This window comes from Salmo salar, chromosome ssa28 (genome assembly GCF_905237065.1).
Source record: "Salmo salar chromosome ssa28, Ssal_v3.1, whole genome shotgun sequence".
In the NCBI taxonomy this organism is placed as follows: Eukaryota; Metazoa; Chordata; class Actinopteri; order Salmoniformes; family Salmonidae; genus Salmo; species Salmo salar.
The window spans coordinates 40,659,565-40,671,900 of NC_059469.1; the positions used below are offsets into that span (position 1 = coordinate 40,659,565).

At 49.2% G+C, this 12,336-nt stretch overlaps 1 protein-coding gene across 2 annotated transcripts in view; it reads right to left on the reverse strand.

Annotated features, from left to right (window-relative positions):
- The window catches only part of LOC106590004 (AT-rich interactive domain-containing protein 4B), a 194,444-nt gene that overhangs the window by 23,066 nt on the left and 159,042 nt on the right, over window positions 1–12,336 (reverse strand). For both annotated transcript variants that reach the window (XM_045710453.1, XM_045710452.1), the window contains one exon: window positions 11,698–11,869. In XM_045710453.1, the coding sequence (XP_045566409.1) occupies window positions 11,698–11,869 (172 nt within the window). The remainder of the gene's footprint in view (window positions 1–11,697; window positions 11,870–12,336) is intronic.

Consider the following 12,336-nt stretch of genomic DNA (forward strand, 5'->3'; position numbering starts at 1 on the left):
AGGCTTCCTGGTTAGAGTCCCGCTCCTTAAAAGCGGCAGCTCTACCCTTTAGCTCAGTGTGGATGTTGCCTGTAATCCATGGCTTCTGGTTGGGGTATGTACGTACAGTCACTGTGGGGATGACGTTATGGATGCACTTATTGATGAAGCCAGTGACTGATGTGGTGTACTCCTCAATGCCATCGGAAGAATCCTGGAACATATTCCAGTCTGTGATAGCAAAACAGTCCTGTAGCTTAGCACTTCCTTATTGAGCGAGTCACTTGTACTTCCTGCTTTAGTTTTTGCTTGTAAGCAGGAATCAGGAGAACCAAATTATGGTCAGATAGGGAGAGCTTTGTACCCATCTGTTTTGTGGAATAAAGCCGGTGTTACAGATTAGATTGCCCAACTCAGAAATGCTGCTGTCTCTCCAGTCAGGTCTGGTTCATTTAACAGACGGACAGGCTGACGATATTGTGAGGCTACTACAGTTGTCCATGTCTCTTTAATGACGTTCTTATTCGCACAAACGTGTTGGAACATGACATTAATGTTGGACATGCTGCCCCTATCAAGCATCATCGTGTCAATGCTTCTAAGAGGAAGATAATGAGGGATGAAGTGAAATATTTGTTGGAAAATGACCTGGCTGGAACTCCAAGTTCAAGCCCTTGGAGTTCTCCTTGCATTCTGGCTCCTAAACCAGATGGTACGTCCAGGTTATGTACGGATTATCGAAAGGTCAATTCTGTCACACTGCCAGATTCGTTCCCGTTACCCAGACTAGACGACTGTATCGACACCGTTGGTGCTGCTACTTATGTAGGTAGCTTGACACTGCCAAAGCACTCATGTAATACCCCTGTACTTGCTGCTCCGGATTTTGAACAAGCGTTTAAACTTGAGGTAGATGCTAGTGCCAGAGGGGCTGGTGCTGTATTTTTCACGTAAATTTAACAAATGTCAGGCTAACTATGCCACCATCGAACAAGAAGCTCTAGCTTTGTTGTTAACTCTGCAATACTTTGAAGTTTATATTGGTTCTAGTACCTGTGATCGTATTTACTGATCATAACCCCTTAGTGTTTCTCCACCGGATGTACAACCAGAACCAGCGTTGGGCGCTTATTGTGCAGAATTATAATTTGGAGATCTGCCACAAAAAGGGTTCTGAAAATGTATTGGCAGATGCTTGGTCTCGTGTTTAAAAAAAACTAAAATGATGCTTTGTGTGTTTCGTCAGGTTGCCTTTATTTATCTTGTAAATATTATTTGTAAATATTATTTGTAAATATTCTTTGGTCGCATTCCCCCCTAGGGTTGCTCTTTTAAGGGTGGCAGTGTTACGGATACAGGTATCCTGTGTGTTTCTTTTCTCTCCTTCTCACCTCACAGGTGACAATCATCATTCCCCAATCAGAAGACACCTGCTCCTCTTCCCTCAACCAATCACAGCCCTTTCCCTTGGTTTAAAAACCCCAGTCAGTTGTTTTCTCTAAAGTTCAATCTCACTCTCTGTAGCTCAATCCCTCTGTCATTCAATCTCTCTGTGTCCCCATCTCTCTTTCTATTTGTATGCTCCCGCCCTCTTTTGTTTTTGCACCTACATGTCACTTTGTCCGGTATCCTGTGAGTATTGTTGCGGTGCATGTTTGATGGAGGGAAAACGGGGGTACCAAGACAAGTCGCCCATGGGCATACATTACCCGTAGGAATACTTTGACTTAGTACCCTAGTTAGAACTGGGCGGACCACCCACTGTATTGTTGGTTAGCTGTTATTGCAATAGGCTAGTCTAGCTATTTAGAACTGGGCGGACCACCCACTGTATTGTTGGTTAGTTAGCTAGCTGTTATTGAGGTAGGCTAGCTTAGGGGTGTTTTTGGATTATTGTTTCTTTCCTTGGGTCCAGCTCAGCCCCTCTTCCCGCCCCCCTTTACCATGTGTTTTAAAAATAAACCTTTAGTGTTTGACTGTAAATTTAAGTTGTCTGTGTTTTTTGTTCTCACTGTTCCTTTCCACTATTATAATTTATGTTATCGGGTCTCCTTTCCATCCCCCCCTAGACTGCAGGGCCAAAGGGATTCATTGGATAGAAAACACTTTGAAGTTTCTAAAACTGTTACAATAAAAAGGGATTCGTAACAGCCGGTCTAGAGTTTTTATAATTTTTTCTCCCCTCTGGTTGCACATGTGACATGCTGGTAGAAATTAGGTCAAATGGATTTAAGTTTCCCTGCATTAAAGTTCCCGGCAAATAGGAGCGCCTCTTCTGGATGAGCGATTTCTTGTTTGCTTTTGGCCTTATACAGCTCGTTGAGTGTGACGTTAGTGCCAGCATCAGCTTGTGGTGGCAATGAAAAATATAGATAAACTCTCTTGGTAAATAGTGTGGTCTACAGCTTATCATGAGATACTCTACCTCAGGTGAGCAAAACCTCGAGACTTCCATAATATTAGCTTTTGTGCACCAGCTGTTATTTACAAATAGACACAGACCGACACCCCTTGTCTTACCAGAGGCAGCTGTTCGATCTTGCCGATGGAACGAAAACACAGCCAGCTGTATGTTATACATGTCGTCGTTCAGCCACGACTCGGTGAAACATAAGATATTCGTTTTTTAATGTCCCGTTGGTAGGATAGTCTTGATCGGATCTCATCCATCTTATTATCCAATGATTGCACGTTGGCTAATATGACTGATGGTAGAGGCAGGTTACCCACTGACCGTCGGATCCTTACAAGGCGCCCTGACATCTGTCTCTTCTTCATGTGAATGACGGGGATTTGGGCCTTGTTGGGTGTCTGGAGTAAATCCTTCACGTCCAACTCGTTAAAGAAAAAAAACTTTGTCCAGTACGAGGTGAGTAATCTCTGTCCTGATATCTAGAAGCTCTTTTCGGTCATAAGAGACGATGGCAGAAACATTATGTATAAAATAAGTTACAAATAACGTGAAAACACACAATAGCACAATTGGTCAGGTGCCCGTAAAACGGCAGCCATCTCCTCCGGCGCCATGGTCCACCACAGCATTCTGCAGAGATACGCCATCCCATCTGGTTTGCACTTAGTGGGACTATCATTTGTTTTTCAACAGGACAATGACCCAACACACCTCCAGGCTGTGTAAGGGCTATTTGACCAAGAAGGAGAGTGATGGAGTGCTGCATCAGATGATCTGGCCTCCACAATGACCTGACCTCAACCCAATTTAGATGATTTGGGATGAGTTGGACTACAGAGTGAAGGAAAAGCTGCCAACAAGCGCTCAGCATATGTGGGAACTCCTTCAACTTTTGGGAAAGCATTCCAGGTGAAGCTGGTTGAGAGAGTGCAAAGCTGTCTACTTTGAAAAATCTCAAATATAAAATACATTTTGAGGGAGATATAAGTCTCCAACTTCAGTGATTTTTGCAGTTCGTTCCAGTCATTGGCAGCAGAGAACTGGAAGGAAAGTCAGCCAAAGCAGGTGTTAGCTTTGGGGATGACCAGTGAAATATACCTGCTGGAGAGCGTGCTACGGGTGGGTACTACATATGTGTTATTTCATAGTTTTGATGTCTTCACTATTATTCTACAATGTAGAAAATAATAAAATAAAGAAACCCTTGAACGAGTAGGTGTGTCCAAACTTGACTGGTACTGTATAATAAATAAAAATGAGAAAATCGTCCATTGGATTACCAGTTGCCCATCCATGCTCTAGAGGTGTTGAAAGCAGAGAGACAGTGCGCATAAATTTTAGGAGCAAAATGTTTGCGGTAATCAAGCCAGAACCACTCATTTTCCAGGTGCACAGCAAAATATTTAGGCATATATATATATATGAGCAAAATAGTGGCTCTGTAGAGCTCTGGTAAGAGTAATTTATCTGAACTGCCAAGGACTCCGGTAACTTAAAGCCATTTCATTACATGAAGTAGGTCTGGATGGAGAATAAATCCTCGGTACAGATATACCTGCCATTTCATTAATTTAACACTAATATTCCTGATTTGGTTTAGGCCCTCGCACCCATAACTATTCAGATCTGAAGATTTCTCTGCCATATCACAAAGAAGCCTGACGGCTGACCTGTAGGAGGAGGAGCAGCCAGTTCCTTACGTTTTGGCTTTGTGTTCAGTGTTGTCGTACCGATTTGAACTCCAGACTGCAGGTAGAGTTGGAGTGGCTGTGAGAGGAGGACGGGGGGCTACCTGGACCGTCTGGGAGGAAGGGGGGATCCTTCCCCCACATGGTGTTGCTCCTGGTCTGAACAAGAAGGCTTTACTGATCCGTATGAGACGGAAATTGTTCTTCTGCTGTACAATGTCCCTTCCAATAGATATGAACACACACACACACACACACACACACACACACACACACACACACACACACACACACATTTGCTTGGAGATGTTGGTGCAGTCGGACATGGGATTCGAACCGGCAACCATCCAGTTGCTGGGCCTGCTTCTCTAACCACTAGGCATCTCAAATTCAAAATCTAGACCTCAAGCCAGTTCCACTACTAGTTTTTCATTCTTCTCCTCTAATCAGGGACTAATGGACTTGGGACACCAGGTGGGTCTAATGGACTTGGGACACCAGGTGGGTCTAATGGACTTGGGACACCAGGTGGGTCTAATGGACTTGGGACAGCAGGTGGGTCTAATGGACTTGGGACAGCAGGTGGGACTAATGGACTTGGGACACCAGGTGGGTCTAATGGACTTGGGACACCAGGTGGGTCTAATGGACTTGGGACACCAGGTGGGTCTAAAGGACTTGGGACACCAGGTGGGTCTAATGGACTTGGGACACCAGGTGGGTCTAAAGGACTTGGGACACCAGGTGGGTCTAATGGACTTGGGACACCAGGTGGGACTAATGGACTTGGGACACCAGGTGGGACTAATGGACACCAGGTGGGTCTAAATCGTGATTTAGGTAGAACAGTGGAGCAGCAGTAGTACCGACCTCTTCTTCAGCTTCACATTGATCTACATACGTGCGTGTGATTGGCTAGAGTTTCTGGAGAAGGGGACACCTTTAGGTAACATGACACACGTTACCATAACATGACAAATAGCAACGTTCAACAAAGGGGGTGATAGAGATTTTCCTGTTGTGGGTTCGATTCCCACGGGGGGACCAGTACGGGGAAGAAGAAGAAAGAAAAAATATGTATGAAATGTCTGCATTCACTACTGTAAGTCGCTCTGGACAAGAGCGTCTGCTAAATGACTAAAATGTAAAATGTAAATGTTGAAAACATTTAAGCTAATATGAAAGAAAACCAATTGCATATTTAAATAATAGTTTGGCCGACATGTAATGAAAGTTTAGGTTTTACCTGACCTTGTTTTGTGTGGTTTCGTTTGTTCACCAGCAGCTTGCTAGCTAACTGACTAAAAACAGCAAGCTAGCTAGCCTTTTAGCTTCCCACAGCTCTCCCATGTAAAATAATACGATTTATAAATCATTTGGACGGGCAAATATTCTTATAGCCTACTCGCCAGCGTAAGCTACAACATTATCCCAGTTTAATATGCTGCTTTAACGTATTCACTCCCATAAGGACATTTGAGGAGAAAAGGCTACCAGCTGTTAACCGTGTAGTTATTACTACAAAAAAAATCACTTTTGGGGGGAATCTACTGTCTCCAGATCTACTGTCTCCATATCTACTGTCTCTAGATCTACTGTCTCTAGATCTACTGTCTCTAGATCTACGGTCTCTAGATCTACTGTCTCTAGATCCAGATCTGCCTCCAGATCTACTGTCTCCAGATCTACTGTCTCCAGATCTACTGTCTCCAGATCTACTGTCTCCAGATCTACTGTCTCCAGATCTACTGTCTCCATATCTACTGTCTCCATATCTACTGTCTCTAGATCTACTGTCTCCAGATCTACTGTCTCCAGATCTACTGTCTCCAGATACAGATCTACTGTCTCCAGATCTACTGTCTCTAGATCTACTGTCTCTAGATCTACTGTCTCCAGATACAGATCTGTCTCCAGATCTACTGCCTCCATATCTACTGTCTCCAGATCTACTGTCTCCAGATACAGATCTGTCTCCAGATCTACTGTCTCCAGATCTACTGTCTCCAGATCTACTGTCTCCAGATACAGATCTACTGTCTCCAGATACAGATCTACTGTCTCCAGATACAGATCTGTCTCCAGATCTACTGTCTCTAGATCTACTGTCTCTAGATCTACTGTCTCCAGATCTACTGTCTCTAGATCTACTGCCTCCATATCTACTGTCTCCAGATCTACTGTCTCCAGATCTACTGTCTCCAGATCTACTGTCTCCAGATCTACTGTCTCCAGATCTACTGTCTCCAGATCTACTGTCTCCAGATACAGATCTGCCTCCATATCTACTGTCTCTAGATCTACTGTCTCCAGATCTACTGCCTCCAGATCTACTGTCTCCAGATACAGATCTGCCTCCAGATCTACTGTCTCCAGATCTACTGTCTCCAGATCTACTGTCTCCAGATCTACTGTCTCCAGATCTACTGTCTCCAGATCTACTGTCTCTAGATCTACTGCCTCCAGATCTACTGTCTCCAGATACAGATCTGCCTCCATATCTACTGTCTCCAGATCTACTGTCTCCAGATCTACTGTCTCCAGATCTACTGTCTCTAGATCTACTGTCTCTAGATCTACTGTCTCCAGATCTATTGTCTCCAGATCTACTGTCTCCAGATCTACTGTCTCCAGATCTACTGTCTCTAGATCTACTGTCTCCAGATCTACTGTCTCCAGATCTACTGTCTCCAGATACAGATCTACTGTCTCCAGATACAGATCTGCCTCCAGATCTACTGTCTCTAGATCTACTGTCTCTAGATCTACTGTCTCTAGATCTACTGTTTCCAGATACAGATCTGTCTCCAGATCTACTGTCTCTAGATCTACTGCCTCCAGATCTACTGTCTCTAGATCTACTGTCTCCAGATACAGATCTGTCTCCAGATCTACTGCCTCCATATCTACTGTCTCCATATCTACTGCCTCCATATCTACTGTCTCCAGATCTACTGTCTCCAGATCTACTGTCTCCAGATCTACTGTCTCCAGATCTACTGTCTCCAGATCTACTGTCTCCAGATACAGATCTGTCTCCAGATACAGATCTGTCTCCAGATCTACTGTCTCCAGATCTACCGTCTCTAGATCTACCGTCTCTAGATCTACTGTCTCTAGATCTACTGTCTCTAGATCTACTGTCTCTAGATCTACTGTCTCCAGATACAGATCTGTCTCCAGATCTACTGTCTCCAGATCTACTGTCTCCAGATCTACTGTCTCCAGATCTACTGTCTCTAGATCTACTGTCTCCAGATCTACTGTCTCCAGATACAGATCTACTGTCTCCAGATACAGATCTACTGTCTCCAGATACAGATCTACTGTCTCCAGATCTACTGTCACTGTCTCCAGATCTACTGTCTCCAGATCTACTGTCTCTAGATCTACTGCCTCCAGATCTACTGCCTCCAGATCTACTGTCTCCAGATCTACTGTCTCCATAGTGTAGACCCCTGAACTAGGCAACCTGCCACCCCACCCCTTTACCTGGGGGTAAGTCCTGGTCCAGACTCTCCACCTCCACCATACTGCTTTCTGTCTCACTGTGACCCGGCAGGGGGTTGGGGCGTCCTGGAGTCAGGGGGTCAGAGGAGGGGGTTTTACCCAGTGCAGGGGCCCCTGTGGAGGGGGGAGGAGAGGAGGGCTGAGTCCAGTTTGAACCACTCCCAGAGCTTTGCGCAATGGCCCCACTACTAATACCCTCCATGGAGGGGGACTCTGGGGTTGTAGGAGGGGTGTTGAGGACTGAGTTAGAGCCGCTGGAGGGGAACTCCTCCTGCTCACTCCTCCTCTCTTTCTTCTCCTGGTTCTCCTCTGAGGTGTCGGGGTCCTCCCTCTCCGGGCCGCCTCCTGCCTCGTCTCCATCCCCGTTCCGCTCCCCCTTGCTCTCCCTCTCCTCCAGGCCTGATGAGAAGGACTGGGCCGGTCCAGGGGGAGGAGGTGAGTTAGCAGCCTCTGTGTCGGAGTCAGAAAACAGCTCCTTCAGGGTCTTCTTGGGCCACTGGGCCTGAATACTGGACCACACATCTTTCTGGCCCTTGGTGCGCCCCCCACCCACCTGCCTCTCCCTCTCATCCGCTGTAGCAGCCATCTTGGCCCTCTTCTCAGGAATATCCCAGAATCCCGTAGGGCGGGCGCCACTGCCACTCCCGCCTCCTTTGTCGGTCTTGTCCTTCATGCCGTTGTACTTCTTGGAGGGGGAAGGTTTGGATTTTGGACAGGAACTGGGTTGCTCTCTCTCTCGGTCGGTCTCTGATTGGTTGGGATCAGTGGGAGGTGGTGCTCCTCCTTCATCGTCTGAGCTGCTACTGGAAGAGCCTCCTCCTTCTCCTGGTCCTCCTCTCTCCTCCCCTGGCCCTCCTCCTCCTGCTGGTCCGCCTCTCTCCTCCCCTGGCCCTCCTCCTCCTCTCTCCTCGCCTGGCCCTCCTCCTCCTCCTGCTGGTCCGCCTCTCTCCTCCCCTGGCCCTCCTCCTCCTCCTCCTCTCTGCTCCCCTGGCCCTCCTCCTCCTCTCTCCTCGCCTGGCCCTCCTCCTCCTGCTGCTGGTCCGCCTCTCTCCTCGCCTGACCCTCCTCCTCCCTCCTCCCCTGGCCCTCCTCCTCCTGCTGGTCCGCCTCTCTCCTCCCCTGGCCCTCCTCCTCCTGCTGGTCCGCCTCTCTCCTCCCCTGGCCCTCCTCCTGCTGGTCCGCCTCTCTCCTCCCCTGGCCCTCCTCCTCCTCTCTCCTCGCCTGGCCCTCCTCCTCCTGCTGGTCCGCCTCTCTCCTCCCCTGGCCCTCCTCCTCCTGCTGGTCCGCCTCTCTCCTCGCATGGCCCTCCTCCTCCTCTCTCCTCCCCTGGCCCTCCTCCTCCTGCTGGTCCGCCTCTCTCCTCCCCTGGCCCTCCTCCTCCTGCTGGTCCGCCTCTCTCCTCCCCTGGCCCTCCTCCTCCTGCTGGTCCGCCTCTCTCCTCCACTGGCCCCCCTCCTCCTCTCTCCTCGGCCTTCCTGGGGTCTCTCGACAGCCAGTCAGCGTTCCTGATGCTTCGGGTGGGGAGCTTGGTTTTGGACAGGGCTCCTTTAGGGGTGCGTTCAGACCGCGTCCCGGGTGCTCCCTCTGACTTCCTCTTCCTTGAGGCAGAGCTACCAGGCCCCTCTCTCTCACCCTCAAACTCTGGTTGGCTTCGCCATTCCACCGCCTCCGGGGCATCTTTGTTGATTGGTTCTTGGCCATTTCCTGCGACCAATGGGGTTTTGGGGACATCGGTAAAGGTGGCACCCTCCCAGTGGTCTAAGGCGTGAGGTGTTTCAGGGGGAACCCCCTTTCTGAGACCGCAGCGCCCCCCTGGACGGTCATCTTCGTCTTCACAATCACCTTCCTCATCCTGGTGATCAATGTCATCTGTTGAACTATCTGAGGCTGAAAGGAAACAACATGTTTTTCATATCACTATACTAGCATTCAGTCTAGGAGACTTGAAATAGAGTTGTTTGGAATTAAATGCATTCCAAATCTATTAATGGATTAGGACTCTTTTTCATTCCAAAAACAACTCTATTTCATTCCAAACAACTCTTCTACAGTTTCCAAAGGCATTAGAGTCACTACACTTGAACAAGTAAAATACTCTTGCCCTCAAAGTACCCCTACTCCAGCTGAGTCCCCCCCGTTCCCTACTCCAGCTGAGTCCCCTCCCGTTCCCTACCTCCAGCTGAGTCCCCTCCCGTTCCTTACCTCCAGCTGAGTCCCCTCCCATTCCTTACCTCCAGCTGAGTCCCCTCCCATTCCTTACCTCCAGCTGAGTCCCCTCCCGTTCCCTACTCCAGCTGAGTTCCCTACTCCAGCTGAGTCCCCTCCCGTTCCCTTACTCCAGCTGAGTCCCCTCCCGTTCCCTTACTTCAGCTGAGTCCCCTCCCGTTCCCATACTCCAGCTGAGTCCCCTCCCGTTCCCATACTCCAGCTGAGTCCCCTCCCGTTCCCTACCTCCAGCTGAGTCCCCTCCCGTTCCCTACTCCAGCTGAGTCCCCTCCCGTTCCCTACTCCAGCTGAGTCCCCTCCCGTTCCCTACTCCAGCTGAGTCCCCTCCCGTTCCCTACTCCAGCTGAGTCCCCTCCCGTTCCCTACTCCAGCTGAGTCCCCTCCCGTTCCCTACATCCAGCTGAGTCCCCTACTCCAGCTGAGTCCCCTCCCGTTCCCTACCTCCAGCTGAGTCCCCTCCCGTTCCCTACCTCCAGCTGAGTCCCCTCCCGTTCCCTACTCCAGCTGAGCCCCCTCCCGTTCCCTACCTCCAGCTGAGTCCCCTCCCGTTCCCTACTCCAGCTGAGTCCCCTCCCGTTCCCTACTCCAGCTGAGTCCCCTCCCGTACCCTACTCCAGCTGAGTCCCCTCCCGTTCCCTACTCCAGCTGAGTCCCCTCCCGTTCCCTACCTCCAGCTGAGTCCCCTCCCGTCCCTACCTCCAGCTGAGTCCCCTCCCGTTCCCTACCTCCAGCTGAGTCCCCTCCCGTTCCCTACTCCAGCTGAGTCCCCTCCCGTCCCCTACTCCAGCTGAGCCCCTCCCGTTCCCTACTCCAGCTGAGTCCCCTCCCGTTCCGTACTCCAGCTGAGTCCCCTCCCGTTCCCTACTCCAGCTGAGTCCACTCCCGTTCCCTACTCCAGCTGAGTCCCCTCCCGTTCCCTACTCCAGCTGAGTCCCCTCCCGTTCCCTACTCCAGCTGAGTCCCCTCCCGTTCCCTACTCCAGCTGAGTCCCCTCCCGTTCCCTACTCCAGCTGAGTTCCTTACTCCAGCTGAGTCCCCTCCCGTTCCCTACTCCAGCTGAGTCCACTCCCGTTCCCTACTCCAGCTGAGTTCCTTACTCCAGCTGAGTCCCCTCCCGTTCCCTACTCCAGCTGAGTCCCCTCCCGTTCCCTACTCCAGCTGAGTCCCCTCCCGTTCCCTACTCCAGCTGAGTCCCCTCCCGTTCCCTTACTCCAGCTGAGTCCCCTCCCGTTCCCTTACTCCAGCTGAGTTCCCTCCCGTTCCCTACCTCCAGCTGAGTCCCCTCCCGTTCCCTACTCCAGCTGAGTCCCCTCCTGTTCCCTACTCCAGCTGAGCCCCCCCCCGTTCCCTACTCCAGCCGAGTCCCCTCCTGTTCCCTAAGAGGCGATGACCACGCCACTACCAGTGTCAACTCTCTCCTGGTATGAACTGAAGCCATGTCTCATGTACCCTCTCATCCACTCCGACCACTGAGTAGCCCTGTCCATTGTCTGTCAGTACTGTACACAGAGTCAATCACATACAAAACCACATTATTACACATCAATGTGATTATAAGCCTTGCCTGGACTAACTCATTCTGAGCTCTTTTGTCTAACTAATGTAGTGTTATTGTTTTTTGACTTTAATTCAAGCCTCAACTCATGCTTTATCCAATCACTGCTGTGTAGCCCTCTCATTCCCATTTCCCATAATATTGTATTATAAATGTCTTTATTAAACGTTTTAGGTTAAATTCGTTTTAGGTTAAACAATTTGTCTGACAATTTTTGAAAAACACGCCTATACTGTGGGTCTTACAATCTCCCCCCCCAAAAATGTTTCTCCATTAACCAGCCTCCAATGCTTGCAGGCCATTTGAGTATAGAAGTGATTTCTCACCGTCCTCCATCTTGGAGAAGACATGGCGCTCGTGGGCCAAGCCGGGACATGAGCCATAGCCAGGGCCGAGGAGTTTGGAGGAAGGGCGGGGGACACGTAGGTTGTTGGGGGACGGACTCCCCAGGTCCGCGTTCAGTCGTTCCAGGCGGTCGCGTTCTCTCTCCGCTTTGTTCTGGGAGGACAGGAAGACCATGTTAAGGGCTCCAGAGTAATGTTGTGTATCTTGTGGTAACCTCACGTCATCTTCATAGACAGAAACACAACTGTTTCTTCGGTATATTTATTTGAAATGGCTACAGTTGGAAGTTTACATACACCTTAGCCAAATACATTTAAACTCAGTTTTTCACAATTGCTGACATTTAATCCTAGTAAAAATTCCCTGTCTTAAGTCAGTTAGGATCACCACTTTATTTTAAGAATGTGAAATGTCAGAATAATAGTAGAGTGATTTATTTCAGCTTTTATTTCTTTCATCACATTCCCAGTGGGTCAGAAGTTTACATACACTCAATTAGTATTTGATAGCATTGCCTTTAAAATGTTTAACTTGGGTCAAACGTGTCGGGTAGCCTTCCACAAGCTTCCCACAATAAGATGGGTGAATTTTGGCCCATTCCTCCTGACAGAGCTGGTGTA